Below are 17,853 nucleotides of genomic sequence, written 5' to 3' on the forward strand. Positions count from 1 at the left end.
TTTCCGAATTCTTGTGCCATGCAGCGGGTCTGGAGATTTGATTCAACTTTATTGTCTGATGAAGAATTTTGTAAATACTTAACGTATCAAATAGATTTTTTTTCTGGACCTTAATGATACCCCAGACATCTCAAAATCCATACTATGGGAATCTCTTAAGGCATACCTGCGCGGCCAAATTATCTCCTTTGCAGCCCAGAAAAATAAGAAACGTTTTAATCGACTTAGGGAACTGACTGAGCTTATAGCAAATCTGGACTCACAATATGCTAGTAATCCATCTCCGGATCTGTACAAACAAAAACTATTGCTGCAATCTGAATTTGAAACCCTTTCAATTAAACAGACAGAGAAACTTTTGCTCAGAACAAGACAAAAGCTATATGAACATGGAGAAAGAGCCAATAGACTTCTCTCGCATCAGCTGCGTCAGTCGGTCTCGAGAAACTCAATACCTGAAATCAGAGTAGACTCTAGTCGAACAACAACTGACCCTAAAGAGATTAATACAGTTTTTAAGACATTTTACCAAAAGCTCTACACCAGTCAGACTGCATGTACTACAAATGATATAGATTTATTTCTAGGTAGATTAGATATTCCTACAATTGTGACAAATCAACAGGAGTCACTTGAGGGACCTATATGCATAGCTGAAATTTTAAAGGCGATTGGGTCTCTGCAGAGCGGCAAAGCGCCAGGTCCAGATGGGTTTTCGTGTGATTTTTTCAAGGCATTTGCAAATAAGTTGGCACCCCTACTTTGTGATATGTTTTTAGAAATACATACAAATAATAAGTTGCCGCAAACCTTGTCCCAAGCCACAATCTCTGTTACTAAAAAAAGATAAAGACCCTCAAAAATGTGAATCTTATCGGCCAATCAGTCTACTAAATGTGGACTATAAAATTCTTACAAAAATTTTTGCACTCCGCCTTGAAGGTATCGCTCCCACAATCATTCACGAAGATCAAACTGGCTTTGATGCAAATCGACAGTCCTATTTTAACACTCGACGCTTATTCAACGTTTTGTATTCTGACCACTCCACAGATCAGCCTGAAGTGATAGTCTCTCTCGATGCCGAAAAGGCTTTTGACTGTGTGGAGTGGCCATATTTGCCTCATATGGCCGCTTGTCAGGGTACAAGTTGAATCTGGGAAAAAGTATACTCTTTCCCATAAACCAGCTAGCTAAAGACCTGGATTATATAAATATTCCATTCAAAATTGAGGAAAAATCATTTACATATCTCGGGGTACAAATTTCCAATTCCTATAACAGTCTTTTTAAATATAACTTCACCCCGCTTCTTGATAGAACCAAAGCGGATGGTCATTTTGCCCAAATTCATGTATCTTTTTCAGATGCTGCCTTTATTTCTTCCCAAAACATTCTTTAAAAAAACTGATGGTATTGTGACTTCATTTATATGGAACCAGAAATGCCCAAGGATTCAGAAATCTAGATTACAGTGCTCTAGAGCTGAAGGTGGCCTTGCCCTACCAAATTTCATGTATTACTACTGGTCAGCTAATATTGTAAAACTTTCCACCTGGCTCCACACATTTAAAGAGGGCGGCGGCCCGCTTTGGTCTGTTATGGAACTGGGTTCTAGTCCTCCAACCACACCCATAGCTCTAATGTGTTCCTCATTGCCATTAGAGGGGAAAATAAAATCAGATCTCACTTTTTCAGATATTTACAGGCCCGTAGCTTTGCATCAAAGCATTTCTCCACGTATTCAAACAAATCACATGCTTGCCCCCTTGAAGACTGCTTGCAGCTACAATCTATTTCCAGAGGACAGATTTCCAAAATATACAATGCGTTGCATCACATAGACCCTACTTCTTTGGCTGAGGTGAAGATTTCTTGGGAACAGGACCTAAACATGAAAATATCCGATGATACCTGGGATTTAAGTATCGGGCTTATACATTCAACGTCCATCTGCATACGACACTGTTTGATACAGTTTAAGGTTCTTCACCGTTCTTATTTCACTAAGGCCAGGCTTGCTAGAATATACGGTACCTCTGATGATGCGTGCCCAAGATGCAAACAGTCGCCCGCCACCATGAGCCATATGTTTTGGTCCTGTGTGGCATTGGGTGGGTTTTGGGGTTCTATATTTGATGCTTTCTCACATGTGTGTGGCAGAAAGATTGATCCCAATCCGATTACCGCAGTGTTTGGGGTTGTCCTAAGTGGACATGGATTGACTACGTACCAGACCAGTGCCATTGCCTTTTCATCACTTTTGGCCCGCAGACTCATTTTAACAAAGTGGAAGGACGTACAACCTCCTTCCTTCATTCAGTGGGTACAAGAGTTGATGATGTGTCTGCAAATGGAATATCTAAGGTACAGCTTACGTGGGTCAATAAATAAATATCATAGGACATGGTCGCCCTTCATTGCTTATGTTGAAGGTTTGCCTTTAACTGAGTGGGATGTGTAAAGCAAAATTCAATCATTGAGGAGTTGGGTTGTGCAGCGTATTGTATTGACTTGTATGTTTTTTTTTTTTCGTTTTTTTTTGTGTGTGTGTAATCTATTTTTATGGATATCTTTTCGCAAGTTGAGGGCTCATGTGCCGCAGGTTGGCATTGTGGTGTAAATCTCTGTAAAATAAGTTTGAACAAGCCCTGATTATTGAAATGTTTGTTTGTATAAAACTGAAAAATCTTTCAATAAAGTGTTAAAAAAAAAAAAACAACAACCACGTTTAAGATCCGACAAACATTTTAAATGACTCACCTGTCCAACTGAGTCCAAGGTGATCAGCAACAATAGCCATACGCAAGTCCGTTCGTTCGCATGGACTTTGAGGACCTGGATATCCAGAAGAGAATAGCGCATTAAAATCACATTTCTCTTCCAAAACCACAAATATAAAAATAAACTTAATGTGTTTTATTCTCCTTTTCTGGCCACTTTATTAAAAATGACTGCATTAGTTGTGCCAACTAATAATCAATACAACAATTAGTCCTCCATTTAATAATATTTTGTTTTTTGGAAGTTTTTTTGTACGTCCAATTTCACTTATTGGAACAATCAGCACTGTGACAAAATCACTTTAAACTTCAACAGTTCAGTGTCTTTTAGATATAGATTGCTCTAGGTGTGGGCAGCAAACTTAAAAAGCTTATTTAACTGTAAATTCAAGTAGTACATAACTCTGTAATGTAACTAAGTAAATGTAATATTTTCCAAAGATGGCCAGGAAAGGGATCTTTAAAAAAAAAAAAGACATTATGGACAACTTAAATATATTCATATAACAAGTGGTGCTCTGTGACTGTTTGTGGTATGTATCCTCTAAGAAGGCAGTAACTGTCATGAGAACCACACAAGACAATGCATAACATGAGTGTAACCAACACTTATAGTTCTACAAAAACTAGGGTGGAACGAAATCTAAGTTCGACTAAATTTTTCACATGCTCTGACACTTGAGATTTTTGTCATGATTTTTGTCTGATGACAAACTATTACAGTAACTCACCCTAAAAAGACAAACAGACAGACAGAACAGGGAGCTGTCACACAAAGAGACTGGTTGTGCCAGAGACCAGTCACTACAACTGACATGCTCTATAACATATTAGCAATGAGCACGTTTAAAAAGAGGGAAACAGAGGAAAGAGTCTCGCAATATGAACAATAGAGTACATTTATGACATATGACACAAATTTCAATGACAGCTACTGTTCTGAAGAGAATATGTAAATACGCCACAGGCATTCCAGGCATCCCTTAAACAATCACATCAATTTCATGCAACTAAAAGTGAAATGTATAAATATAGAGATGTATTTTAAACATAGTGTTAAAGTTTTACAAACTAGGCTTGATTTCCGCGATGGGAGGTGCTCGAGACCCTGTGAGTCCCTGACTGCCCTCCTTCCCACCAGTCCGCCTACTCCTTCTGCTCCTCTCACTGCCGGAGGCCCTGTCCGTCGTCGCCACCTTTGCCCTTACGGACGCGGCCCCGGCCTCAGCCCTCGAACCTCTACCAGACCTAGATGAGCAGGAGGCCTGGGAGGGCTGGGAAGGCTGAGAAGGCTGGGAGGCGTCCGACAGAGAGGTGCTCCGGGAGGTGCTGTCTTCCTCCGACTGCTCTGTCTGTGTCTTTTTCTCCTCGTCTGACAGGCGGTCCACCAACTTTTGCGTCTCCCCGCTAATGTTTTTAAAGTATTCAATAGTGCGCTTACAAAATTCACTAGGATTCTCCTGTCTCCCCTGTCTAGAAACTCCCTCATTTGAGACTTGATGGCTTTCCCTCTGGGGTACTTTTGAGGGCAGCTGTATGGCTGTTCTTGCGGCATTTGATTTCTTTATCGGTTGTGAGGTAACCCTAATTGAAACAGGTGAGCTAGCTGTGGTTGCAGGGCTTTTTTTAACATCTTTGATTGGTATTCTAGACCTAGGCTCAACTTTAGCTATTGCTGGCACTCCTCTTCTCTTGACCTCAACTTTAACTGCTTGCTTGGGCTTTTGTTTGCCTATTGCTTTTCCCTGTGTGTGAAATGACCACCCTGAGGCTTTAACTGGAAGTCTAGATTTGGGTTGTTTCACTTCACTTTCTCTACCTGGTTTATCATTCTGCTCCTGCCCTTGAGAAATTCTTTGTTCTTCCACTTGCTCATCAATATCCTTGCTGCATAACGTTTCGATCCGACTTGCTTTTTGAAGAGTGGGCTCAGAAGAGGACTGCAAATTAAACACTACACTGCCACACTGAATGTAGTTAGCAAGAACACTGGAGGACTCAAGGTTATTGTTGTTATTGCAGTTTTCCGAGGGAAAATCTTTTTTTCCTAAAATGGGTTTTGTATGGTTTGTAGACCTACTCTCTCTACTTTGACCCTCTAAACTAATGTACTCTGGCACCATTTGACCCTCTAACACTGCTTTACAATCGGTGACATCTCCTGTGTCTTTTTTCACCGTTATAGAGGCAGCTATGCCCATCTTAATAGGTGTGCGTAATTTTGAATCAACCTTTGAGGCTGTGATTGTGCAAGAAGAGGCAGTCTCAGCAATGGCTTCACAGGCAGGGGCATCAGTACCAGTATAGCCAGGGTCACTGCCAAGCTGTGCAGTGTTGCATTTTGCCGTACAAGCTGCTGGTGCGGTTGGTGTAGTGCTGCTTTCTACAGTGGAATCTATAGCTTTACCATCTAGTGAAGCCCTCTCCCCTGTTTTTGACTGTGAGGAAAGTACTCCCAGGATCTTTCCCCCTCGCCCCTTTTCCCCTGTTTTAGGGTCAGAGGAATGCTCACCAATCTGGAAAAACTGAAGCCTCTCTTCAACAAAGTCCCTCTTGCTCATGTCAATAGCACCACTGCGGGTCATCTCAAACATCTTCCCTTCATGGAAAGGGAATGGGTTAGGCTCACTAGTTGGTGTGCTTTCATCGGTTGGTGTTCGAGCAGGGGTTGTGTCAGGTGTTGTTGCCTGTGATTTGTCATCCATTGAAAAGCCAAAGGGCTTGTGGTCCTCTCCTTTTGATCTGGACTCAAACACCCCCTCATTATCTACCCCCTTTGTAGACCAGGGGTCAAAGTCGAGCCCTTTGGTTGCAACCGTTTTAAAAGTTGAATTAAGTTCCTCTTCTAGTTGGTAGCCAAAGAAACTTTCTTCATAATCTTGCCTTTCTGGATGTCTTCCTTCAAGGGTATAATCTTTTTCGTGTTCACCACTTTTTGAAGAAGATGTGCTAGCTTTTGTCTTGCTATTATCTCCCCCATCTTCGCATTTTTCTTCTTCTATTACTTCAAGTTTTGACTGACCAAATGGGCGGTCAGCTGTTTTTCCATCATTCGACAGAGATGACATTTTAGGGTCTTCGCTCAGTCCATCATCCTCATCCTGAAGATCATACCCATCCAAAGAGTCTATTTCAGTTGCATCTGTGTCATGTGAGAATTCAGCAGTGGTTGCTATTGAGCAGTCAGTGATTGATTGGTCATTTCCATTTTGGTCAAAGTCAGCATCTTCCCCCTTTACAACACCATTGAGCCCAGCCTCCTTACTGTTTCCATTTTTATCAGATTTTTTGTGTTTTAGTTGTTTGTCACCTTCTTCTTTAATTTTAAATGTGTACTTTTTGACAGGAATTGGATGAAAGACAGACTCATCATCACTGGAATCACTGTTATCAGCTCCTGGGGGTATCGGTGATGGAGGGTGCACCCTGATGACTGGCTCTGCCAAGAGGTGTCGATCATGCTCTTCCTGAAGGTTCACCTCCATCATCTCTGTTTCTGATGATGCACACTTTCCCCTTTTCTTTGGATCTGACTTCTCTCCTTCGAGAGGAGGAGGGGGCGGAAACTCTATATAAGCTACTTGTTTGTCTTTTGACCTCTTTTTTTCAGTGTCCATTTTTTTATTGTGACTGTCTGCAGATACTTGCTTAGATTTTTCTTTTACTGGTTCTTTATAAATGAAGGTCTTTCCTTCCTCTTCTTCAGATTCCTCCAGGATAGGACTGGGCATGCCAGGCATAAAGCCAATCACAGAGTCAGGAGTTCGGGCAGTCAGGCTTACTTCTTCTGAGCTGGGGGTTTCAGGGGTAACAGGACTTTTTCCAGAATTCTCCATGAAAGTCACTTGTTCTAAAGTGTCATCTTCTGGACTTCCTTGCAAAGTTGGAGACTGTTTTGGTTTGACAGGGTAAATTCCGCTCCTTGTCTCATGTACTGTTCTACTCTCATGGCTTACAATTTTCTTGTATGTTGCTAGCTGCCCTGAGGCTGTTTCTCTTTCAAACTGCTTTCCAACTTGAATGCTGACATACACTGGCAATGGTTTAATTTCTTTGAAACCTTCAGCTATAACAACGGGGGTTACTTGATCAAAATACTCTATTTGGTCACTATCAACACCATTGCACACTACAGTGGACTGACTACATTCCGATGAGTCTGTGGATTTTCCTACGGATGACCCTTGAGTAGACTTGTTGGATTCAGTGCTACTGTGCAACCGATTTCTTGCTAAAGAGGCCACATGAGACACCACCTTCTCTTGTTGTATAACAGATGCATCTAATTTTAAAGATGTAGATTTGGCAATTTCTGAGAAATTAGAAGGCTTTCTTACAGGAATTTGGGATTCCGAGTTTTTTTTTAGAGTATCATTACTATTTGAGCTTTCATTACCAACAAATTCTGTGTAAATCATTTTTTTAGTTGTTTCTTGTCTTGGGGAATCTGTAATATTGGAATCTCTGTTATGGTCATGGATCAAAGAATGAGTAGGTTTTAGGGTTTGTGGTTTATAGTTTCCATATCCTTGGCTTTCCCATGTTTTGAATAACCTTTTCTCTTCCTGACTTTTTACCTCATGTTTGGGTGATGATAACTTTTTTGAATCACTGTCGAGATCTCTCCTTTGACTATCCGGTGTTTTTGGAGAACCTGAACCAGCAAAAACTTGATATACCGGTAGCTTACTTTCTTGGAGCTTTCTAACTGGAGGATTTGAGTTTGGATTACTTTGTGTTTTTTTGTCTTGATTTTGAGCTTCTTGTTCAAACTTTAGCCTCACTGCACTAACTTTGGAGGAAGACATTTGAAAAGGTTTAGGGCTTTCTCCCTGTGCTTTACCATCTGCATTATTTCTTGGGTCTGAATCATTGTACTGCAGTAATACCCGTCTTTCTGGACTGCTTGGTAAACTAGCACATTTCCTGTCACTGGGGCCAAATCGTTCTCTAAGTCTTTCTCTGCTCCACTCTTCTCCCTTACCACTATATGGAGACCTCTCCGGACTGCTGTGTGTAGAGCTGGGCCCTGACCGAGATTCTCTGAAGTCTGGTCTGCGTGGTTTTTTCTCTGGTGATGAAAGCTCATCGTTCAGTTGCTCTGTCTTATCGCGGAAAAATTGAGAGACCTCACTTAATTTTTCCTCTGCTTCTTTCACAGTTCTGTCAACCCTATCTTCATACATAAGTTGTTCTCTATCTTTACTCTGTGTGTCATCTGAAACACGCATCCATACGGATTGTTTTGGGCTTCCAGGCTCAGATGAATACTGTAAAAGTGTGAGCTTGTCAAAGTTTTCATCAACATTTGCCATTCGTCCTGATTTGTCAAAGACATTTCTCGAAGACCGGAATACATACTCTGTTCTTGGCCCTGCTGATCTCCCTTCACTGTGACTGCTTCTGTCTGGTGAATGGAAGCGAGACCTATCTCTTAGATATTCCTCTGAGTCAGAATGAGACTGATCAAGTTTTTCTGAAAGTAGCATTTTCTCAGCAAAATTGTAGGATTCTCCTCTTAATTCTGATGATTCATCCTCATTGTACTCTACTGATTGCTGACTAAGAAGCTTTAGGGCTTTGTAGGAGTCATCTGCAATAAGCTGTGCTGAGCTGGGACGACTGTCCTCCTCCTGAGACATGGGTGTGTTCACTTTATGGGAATCAAGGTAAACGGGAAGTGACTCTTCTATTTCTTCGTCATCTTGTCTATTCCCTGGATAGTAATACATTTCCTTATCTGCATGGTTTTTTGTTTCTCGAATGATGACCTCTGTTGGTTCAGTTTTATTGCCTTTTTCAATGTGAACCTCAATTATTCTTTCAACTTTTGGTTTGGAGTTGAGGTCTTCATGGGCTCTTTGGGATGTTTCATCATTACCAGCTTTGTGTTCAAAAAGTCCAGCCAACTCTCTAGATGGATCTTTGCCTGACTGAAAAGCCTTCATTATGTCATGAACAGACATAGTTTCCTCACACCTCTCTGATAGTGCTTCCTTGCCAGGTGGTTTGTGGTACACCATTCTAGTAGTAGTTGTGATATGAGTTTCTTCCTTTACCCTCAATCCTTTTCCCATTGGATCCTCTTCAGGGCAGACTTTTATCAAATGGCTTTTATTTTGCTCTGAAGTTGATAGAGTTTGATTCTGATGCGTTTTAGACTCTGAATCAAAATATCTGACAGGTTGTGTATCTTGCATTGCAAATTGTTTATTTTCCTCTGAGGGTTCATAGCTCCTGATCACATGAACAACCTCGGTCCTTGTCTCAGTAATCACTGGCGGAACTGGAATATCTTGAAAAAGGGCTTTTGGGCCCATGCCCTCTGCACTTTGAGGGGCTGAAGGTGTCCGTTCACTTCTGGTCTCAAACCCACTGTCAGAAAGGGGACTTTTATCTTGTTCATGTGATATATCATCTGGGGATTCAAGCACAATTTCTGCCCCAAAAAGTGAATCTGCTATTTTGCTGATTTCTTTGTCTGATGGTGAACATCGCATATTTGTTGGAGGCATTTTGAGCTTATGCTCCTGAACTGCAATGGTTGGCTTTAAGACTCGCTTCTGCTTCTCTTTGCTCTCTCCTTCTCTTTTGCCCTCATCTGTTTTATGTTTTGTGTCATGCATTTTGGACAAAGAGCTGCTTCCTACATCATTGGCCAGATAGTCTACTACTTTAGAGAGATTGAAATCTCTATCCGGTATGGGCTTTGTTTTGGCTTGAGGAACTACCGTCTCATATCTTGGTGGATAGCTCCAGTTACTTGGTGGTTGTTCAACTTGAACTTTTGAGAAGTGAATATCATCCAATGAACTCCTTGCCAGTGAAACTCGGCCTTCCCGTGGGGCATCTTTAGTTAGAATTTCACTCACTTTTACTAAGTCTTGTTTTACTTTTTCTACTATTCGATATGGTTCTTCATCCTCCATCTTGGCCTCCCTAGGAGAATCTGTTTGAAATCCTTTTTTGGCTGTTGAATTTGGGTCTGTCTGCAAAAGAGCAGACATCCGGATCAAGTCCTCTTTCATTTCAGCTACATCCTTCAAAATCTCTTGACTGGATGATAAGGGAGATGTGTTGTTTGATTTGAGGGCAGGTGAAAAAAGAGGGGCTTTAACGGGGGAAAGAGTTCTGACAAAGGAAGACTGTGCATTGATTTCAGCTGGCACAGCCTTTCTTGGTGATAAAAGAGCAGCAGCTGACTTGGACACCTCTGGTAACTTCTTGAATTGTGGCTCTGGCAGCACATTGATGACAGAGTAGACAGGAACTGTCACTGTACTGGATGTTACAACTGTTGTGACATTTGGAGGGGATCTTAGAGAGGCATAGAGGGAGCTAGATGCTGATGATCTAATGGACTGGTATGAGGAGGATGCAGAGGATGACATGGATTTCAAGGTTCCATAACCAGCAGAGCAAGAATTTAATGTTTTCTCAACCTCATCAAAGGCTGCATTGACACTTGTTGTCGCAGCATTGGTCGTTGCTAGTATTCTCTCTTGAAGACTGCTGGCGAGAAGAGACGTTGGTGATGAAGAACGATACTGTGTAGGGGAAACAGTTCCATTGATCATCGCTGCAGCACTTGGAGGGGTGTTGGATTTAATTGGTGATGATAGAGATGAGAAAATATTTCTAACAGGGCCAGTAGCATCAGAGGCAAAGGAACGCATTGATGAGAGGCCAGGGACTGTTTTTATGGGTGAGGAAGAAGAAACTGGGCCACTGGAGCTTCCAATAATGGTCTTGTATGGCGAGGTGAACATACTGAGAGAAGATTTTGGAGATGTTGGTGGGGTTATTCCCAATGATGCTCTCTCAAAAAGAGGGCTTCCTCCAGCAACAGGGGGGGTCCTCGATGACATTGCAGTTAAACCCTTTACAGATAAAGGATCCACAGCACTTTTTCCCGGTGAGGCTAAGGGACTCTGTGTGATCTGAGCAGGGTATTGCGTTTGCTGGACTACAGTTTTTATAGGTGAGGAGATGGTTCTGTAAGATCGAACTGGAGAGGCTATGTCACTAACTGACTTTACAGAAGAGGCAGGGGATCCAGGGATGTTGGTCTTGATGGGGGAGGCAGAGTTGATGGACCAGACAGACTTTAATGGAGAGGCAGAGGGCGTGTTGGATGACGAACTGGAGAGGGAGCCAAACCCAGACTTGGCTTGGCAAGAGACGGAGACAGGAACAGGCGACCACGCCTGATAAGATCTCGTTGAAAGGACAGGTTTGTGAGGGTAGCTAGGAGGCTGTGTTCTTGACGAGCTTCGATCAGTTGTTTCTTCAACAATAATTTAAAACCAAAGTAATAAGGAAGCAAACGTAAAATGTAACAAAAATAATTTGAAATAAAACATAAAAACCAGAAAGAGAAATTTGAGTCAGTCAGAAAAGGCAATTTTCAAGAGAAAAAGGCAAATAATTCACACACAATTAAGAAAGGTCCATATGATGAGTTCTGATGAGTAATGACAAAATGCATTCATATACAACATGGAGTGCAGATTGAAAAATAAAATGCTTGACACATTAAAGAGGTGAAAGAAATGACATGATAACAAAAGAAAAACTGTTCAATTGACTTTTGATGTGCTAAATCCATTTGCCTCCTTGCAACAGTGCCTTTTACTAGATTTTTTTTAATGTTCCAGTAAATATTAGTATCATATTTATTATTGCCAGATGACCCCACAAGTGTAAATAAATAGTATAAAAAGATCACTTGAATTGTTTGGCAGTGATTCAAAGTAAAACATGAGATTGCACTTTACAAAAAGGTGGCAGAAATATCATTCATAGTACATGTTTGCAAAACCAAAAACTTCCCTTAATATCTCCATTTACTACACACTAGAAAGTACCCACAAATTTAGTAACAGTACAATGGAGAGATATCAATACTTTTTTACAGCCTGTTTTAACAGAATAACTTGAAAAATTAAAGCTATTGTAAAGTGCAACCTGTTAAACAATAATAAACACAGCCGCACACAATCATAAAGCCAATAAGAGTGAAATAGTCACATTAAAGAATGAAGTGTTTTCAAAAAAATGTAATTTTATTCAACATGGACAGAGACATATGAATTTTGTGTTTCCACAGAAGAAGCAAAAACAGTTGAAACAGAGTGACATCTTTTAAAATGATTAAGCAGGAAGTAACACATTGAAAACAATGCAAATGTCTGATGGTGATGACAGATGAATAACAGTACATGTTTCAGGTGGTGAAATAAATAATAGATGACCACGTGTTGTAAAGCAGACCTCTTTTATGCCGAGTAGAAAAGAATGTGCACACTATGTTATGGGACCTTTTAGACACTAAAATATTTATCAAACAAAGTTAATGAAAGTAAAAATGGGAAACTCACTCGCTGCTGGGTCGGTCAAATAGCTGTAGCGCTTACGCAAAGCTAAGGAGGCAAAGGTATGACGTCGTTCTGGCTTTTCAGTCTGAAACAAACAAAAAAGAACAAAAAGGTTTTAACAGAAAATTATGGAAAAATGAAGTCCTGGCCGATCAGAAGGAGACTGGAATATTCCAATTCATATTACACGCAGATTGTCCTGTCTCAATTTATTAGTCCCGTTACTGTCTGCAAGAAGAGATTCCACTTTGTTTCTATTTATAAACTCAAGCTTGTCTTGTTTGAACTGCTGCTTAGTTGTTTAAATGTCCTCTTTCAGCTGCACTCCTTAATCCAGGTGTGTCAAACTCATTCAAACATCCACATACAGTTTGATTTCAAGAAGGCAGGACCTGAACAATTGAAAATATGAGAAATAAGTGCATTTTTAACAATACTGTGCACTATTATAGATGTACATCATTAATGTAAATTAATATGTATAGTACACAAAGACTGCAAAGCATTTACTCACAAAAATATCTGGAATTGAACTGTATTTACCTTCTAATCAATGGTTTTCCTGATATTCTTATTCTTTACAAAGATCATGCCTGTAGGTGTATTAGGTGCTATGAAGGGCTGGATTCGGACATCCCTGCATTGGAATGCTGGGGCACATTGCATTCACTAAATTTAAAAGTTATCTTGTTATTATTATATTTATACATTTATACAATTTAATGCTCAAACCCCCAGAGACAGTTGGCTCTTTATCAGGTGAGTGGATCAATTTAGAATATTGAAATAATCGTTCATTTGTGTTTTAAGATTGTGAAAGAACGCGCACTCAAGGATACCAGTGTTATAAATAATTATAATGACTGTTTGGTTTTGGTTTTTAAAATTCGATTTACACACACACACACACACACACGCACACACACACACACACACACACACACACGCGCGCACACACGCGCGCACACACACGCGCACACACACGCGCACACACACGCGCACACACACACACACACACACACACACACACACACACACACACACACACACACACACTGGTGGAGGTAAGCCACATCTAAAGTTTATAAGAGGTGAACGTATGCAATTTTTTTTAGACTTTGGTGTTGTTTGTTCATAACTAAAAACATAAAGGTGTTTATTTCCTGTTAGCACTTTCAAGTTAGTTACTTATGTTGTAATTGTTATAATTCTCCTTTTTAAACCCTTAATTTACTGTTTTACATGCAGCCTAAAGCATTGTAGTCAGCACAAGAGTGAAAAACCAGCAACATCCGGATTAAGAAAAAACAACGATTAAGTGTTTAAAATAGTGAAAGGTAAAACTTTACATTTTCAGAAGACCAATTACCCCAATGGTTGATAAAGAGTTCTACTGGACATGTATGGAAAAGAGGACAGATGAAAAACAAGCCAAAATGTGGTTCAACAATTGGCTCCATAGGACTGAGGATGGAGACAACAATAAACAAATCTTCGCTAAATAAAAGAATTTGCCGTTGAGGATTACTTCAGCAATGAAGTAGCTGTGTACACACATGCAGTCAGAGAAAGTGACGTCTACCATAGATCTCCTGATGGGTACTGGGTCATTTACAGAGACTGGTTTGCACTAAAACCAACAAAAAAGGGGGACAAAGCGAAAGCAGCTCCATGTGATGATGAAGAATCTTTTTACCTCATCATCAGGATCAGACTCCATATCCTGTGGTATCCCAAGATGCATTGCAGGTAGGAGAGAGATGACACAATGGAGAGCAGGGGAATTACGGTGACCAGGGAGAAAGGGGAGGGGGAAAACCAGGAAATGAAAATGGAGCAGCGAAATCAACAAAAAGCCATCAAAAAAAAATTAACTATTGAATTAATAAATAAAAACAAACAGCAAATCAATTGAAGGCAAACGCATAAATAATTACATTTGTTTGTGATTGATCAACAACACAACAAACATCAGCATTTTTCTTTTGTGCCCACACAAAGCCAGGCAATACAAAAAAAAACATAATGTGCATGTGTGACTGCAGGTGTATGTTGTGGGGTCTTATGACTGGCACAGGCTTTAAACACTAATAAAAGACACGAGCAAGCAGTCGAGATTAACTGAACATCAACAGCTCCTCTCCTGTCTTTCAGTCTGTTGACCCTTAGTCACATGTTGATGATGTGATGTGGTCTATAATGAATGACTCAAAGAGGGTAGCCCTACCTTCTTATGCGTTGGCAGTGTGATATTCAAATTGCATATGGCAGTTTGGGGAATGCCTTTTGCACTTTTTGCCTCTCTCAGAAATGAGAGGCGGCCACATGGCTCCTGGCCCATATCACGGATCTATAGGAGACATGTCAAAAACATTCATTTATTACCAATGGATAGATTTGTATGCAACAGCAACAAGAGCATTATTAGTATTAACACTATAACTTAAGGAAAACCATGCAACTATAATTTTTATATGAGAGTACAGTACTTTAAAAGGCTAATGTAGGTAGCTAACTCTAGCTCAAATTAAAAAAACAACAACAACAAATGAAAACAGATTAAAACACAATTATCAAAAGCACTCAGAGGGCGGATTCACTAAAAGTATAGGGGTATAAAAACGTGTGCAAACGTCACTCCTCACGCTAATAAGCCGTACAAACTCTAGGGAATCAGGAGTGCACAGCTGCTGCACGTCGTAATGCGCCCTCAATCCATTTAGCACGTTTCCCTCTAATTAATATGTATAGTAGTAGCGGAGCTCACACGGAGAGCAAAAAATGGGAGGAGGACAAAGGAGGAATTAATCAAATCTGGAACTGTTTGCGGTGATTGTTTTAGCACTGGAAAATAGTACAACTGACAGGCAGGTGCAAACTCACACGCACAGATCCGCTGCAGTAAATGTTTACACAAAACACAGTTGAGATGGAAAAAAAGGCTCCAGTTAACATTTTTAGTATAAGAAAATAATTCAAATAAAACAATAGTCAATTTTAACAGCCACTGAATGAGAAAATAAACCATGAGTAAAGTGTGTATGAGGGAGATAAAAAGCTTTACACCCGCAGCGGTACGGTGGAGAGAGGATGCTGTGCATGCGAACGACACACCACTTCAGTGATGTTTTGACCGTCAAACTGTGGTGTCGCGTTGATGGAAGGAGCATCAGGCCAGAGTCAGCTGATCAGATGGCACAATGTTCACATATTAGAGTGTGGTGACACAGTGTTACTCAGGAGGTCAAACCCGCTGGATGATGGTCAGTAGATCATCTTCAAATGGTGCAGACTAATTGACAAACTGTGTTGCTGTATTAACTCAGATCAATGGTGTCAACAGACCAATAGGACGGTTTCTGTCCAAATCTGCCTATTTTTCATGGTCTGATCAGAGGAAAGTTACAGGACCCCCACAATAAATTAGGGGGAAAAATATAATTAGGTTTTAAAGTTGTTGTTGTTTTTTTTGTTAAAAAAAAAAAAAAAAAAAAAACATTTTTATTCGTTTATTTAGTTTTCTGCATTTATAAATGTTTGTGCAGCAGACCGAGAAGTCCATCTGTCTCCAATTCAACTTCCTCAAATGTCGTTGTGTGCTTCTGTGCACTCATGTCTCCCCAATGAACGAGCAAAACGCTCATTTAAATAGGGCGGTCTACACCACTTCTGCACGTGCACTAATCATTGCTGCAATCTTAGTGAATTCCTCGCAGCAGGTGAGGAAACTGTGTCACCAAATGATTCAGGGACGCAACTGGTTTAGATATTTGCATTTATCTGAATCATTGATCCTGATCATGGTACCATGATCATTCACACTTTAAAGGCTTGTATGAAATATCTATCCCCATTAATAATGATACAGTAGGTCCAAATGTAGGACACCTTCTTTTATTTTTTGAAAAATCACGATAAATTGTGCAATCTGGATCCAATCCTGATGAAACTCTGTGGGGTAATTGAGAAACCCAATCCAACTTAACACAGTCAAATCTCATGAAGATTGGTCAATTACAAACTGAGATATGAATTTTTGAAATCTTGCCAATGATGAGAAATAGGGACAGAATGAAGCAACGCTTATCTAGTTCTGCCCCTTTGCTATAGCATCCAAAAAAAAAAGTTTTTGACAGTGGTGGTTCCTACCTTCACATTAAAAGGAAGCCTGTTTTCCTTGAAGGAGTAGAAATTAAAAACAAGCTGTTGTCCACTTTTGGACAGAGGAGACAAATTCCCATAACAATCCACATGGATAGGCTTCCCCTCCAACACCTAAAAGTCCATTAAACACAAATGTAGTACCATCAATTGAACACATGGTGGTAGTAATGTTGACCTTAGAGTGTAAATTAATTGGATGAGGAAATGACATGATGCTGATGACTGTTTGCCCACCTCGATGTCTTTGCTACGGGCAACCTCCTCAAAGTTTTCCTGCTGCTCCAGGGTTTTGTCCACTTTGTCGTCTGTCATGCAGAAGCAGCGCAGTCGGGCCTCGACCACGTCGTTCATCTTGGCAAACACCACAAACTTGGCCAGGTACGGCACGCAGATCAGCTCCCGGTATAACTGAGACGCTAGACTCACCGTCTCAGGAATCTGGTGACAGTCTGCAAGCCAGAACCTGAACCATGGAGTACCCGTGGAAAAAAGAAGGAAAAAGGGAAACACAAATTAGAGATTTTTTTTTCTTTCAAGTCTGCAAGTTATCAACAAAGACAAGATTTTCATCTGAAAAAAAATCCTCTCATGCGAGTCCTAAAGTGAGCTATGGTAACAGTCTGCACATTCACCTGATTCAAATCTTCTTGGAGTTCATGACTTTGTGGCATGAGGTTCATTAGTGTTCCCTCAATAATGTCACAAAACCTAACTGTATGTGTGTGCACCAACTTGTGCTGAATTCAAGGAAATCGTGTAAAAACAATTAGCAAAAATGGCTAAATCTACCTAAGTAACAATATACTACGTGAGTATTTCATTTTCTCTGTAGGAACCTGCTCTGCCAGTAAACAATTAAATTTTTGCTTCATGTACTGTCATAATAATGATTATCTTTATGTACCTTCAAAAAAAAAAAAAAAAACTTGTAAATAAATAATAATAATAATAAAAGAACAAAAAAAAAAGGCTTGAAAAAGTTTAGGCGATATCTGGCCCTAAAAACCAAACCTGGTGGTTATTGAATTTCCAAAGTGTTTTATACTTTATCCCCTTACATTATATCAGTCTAAATCTGTATAATCTATACAAATGGTATTAATGAAGATGTTGAAGGACTGGACTGTAGCACCTAATTAATTGTATCGGACACATGAATAACCTTTTCCAAAACCCGAAAAACCTGCTTGCTACACAAATACAAAATTTCAAGATGTCTCTTTTAGCTAAAAGATTAACGTTATATGTCATAATATTACTTTACATGTATTATTATGCGTCATGTGAACAGTATAAATGTATTGAATATTGACTTGCTTAGTCCTAGTGCTATGATGATTTCTTAGGGGATTAGAACTACAGACTAAAAAAATACCTAAACTTTTATTTTGCCTTAAAAAAAAAAAAAAAAATCAGAGAAGGCACAGACTTTAGGAGTCTGCTAAAAATAATAAAAACATTGTGCACAGAACTTCAAGTAATCCAGATTTAAATCCGATAACTAGTTTAACCATGATATTTGCAACTTG

The 17,853-nt window shown here is 40.0% G+C and overlaps 1 protein-coding gene across 38 annotated transcripts in view; it reads right to left on the bottom strand.

Annotated features, from left to right (window-relative positions):
* The window catches only part of LOC114476589 (ankyrin-3-like), a 170,055-nt gene that overhangs the window by 17,424 nt on the left and 134,778 nt on the right, over window positions 1–17,853 (bottom strand). For 29 of the 38 annotated variants that reach the window (XR_003675621.1, XM_028468292.1, XM_028468299.1 and 26 more), the window contains 7 exons: window positions 16,559–16,787; window positions 16,310–16,435; window positions 14,388–14,510; window positions 13,857–13,883; window positions 12,164–12,245; window positions 3,856–11,070; window positions 2,764–2,838 (listed from right to left, as the gene is read on the bottom strand). Coding sequence is in view for 37 of the 38 variants with exons in the window: in XM_028468292.1 (XP_028324093.1) it covers window positions 2,764–2,838; window positions 3,856–11,070; window positions 12,164–12,245; window positions 13,857–13,883; window positions 14,388–14,510; window positions 16,310–16,435; window positions 16,559–16,787 (7,877 nt within the window). In the remaining variant the exon portion in view is untranslated. Of the gene's footprint in view, window positions 1–2,763; window positions 2,839–3,851; window positions 11,071–12,163; window positions 12,246–13,856; window positions 13,884–14,387; window positions 14,511–16,309; window positions 16,436–16,558; window positions 16,788–17,853 lie in introns of all 38 variants that reach the window. The other 9 variants (XM_028468288.1, XM_028468307.1, XM_028468308.1 and 6 more) reach the window with 5 other exon arrangements.

The sequence above is a fragment of the Gouania willdenowi genome, chromosome 15 (genome assembly GCF_900634775.1).
Source record: "Gouania willdenowi chromosome 15, fGouWil2.1, whole genome shotgun sequence".
Taxonomy (NCBI): domain Eukaryota; kingdom Metazoa; phylum Chordata; class Actinopteri; order Blenniiformes; family Gobiesocidae; genus Gouania; species Gouania willdenowi.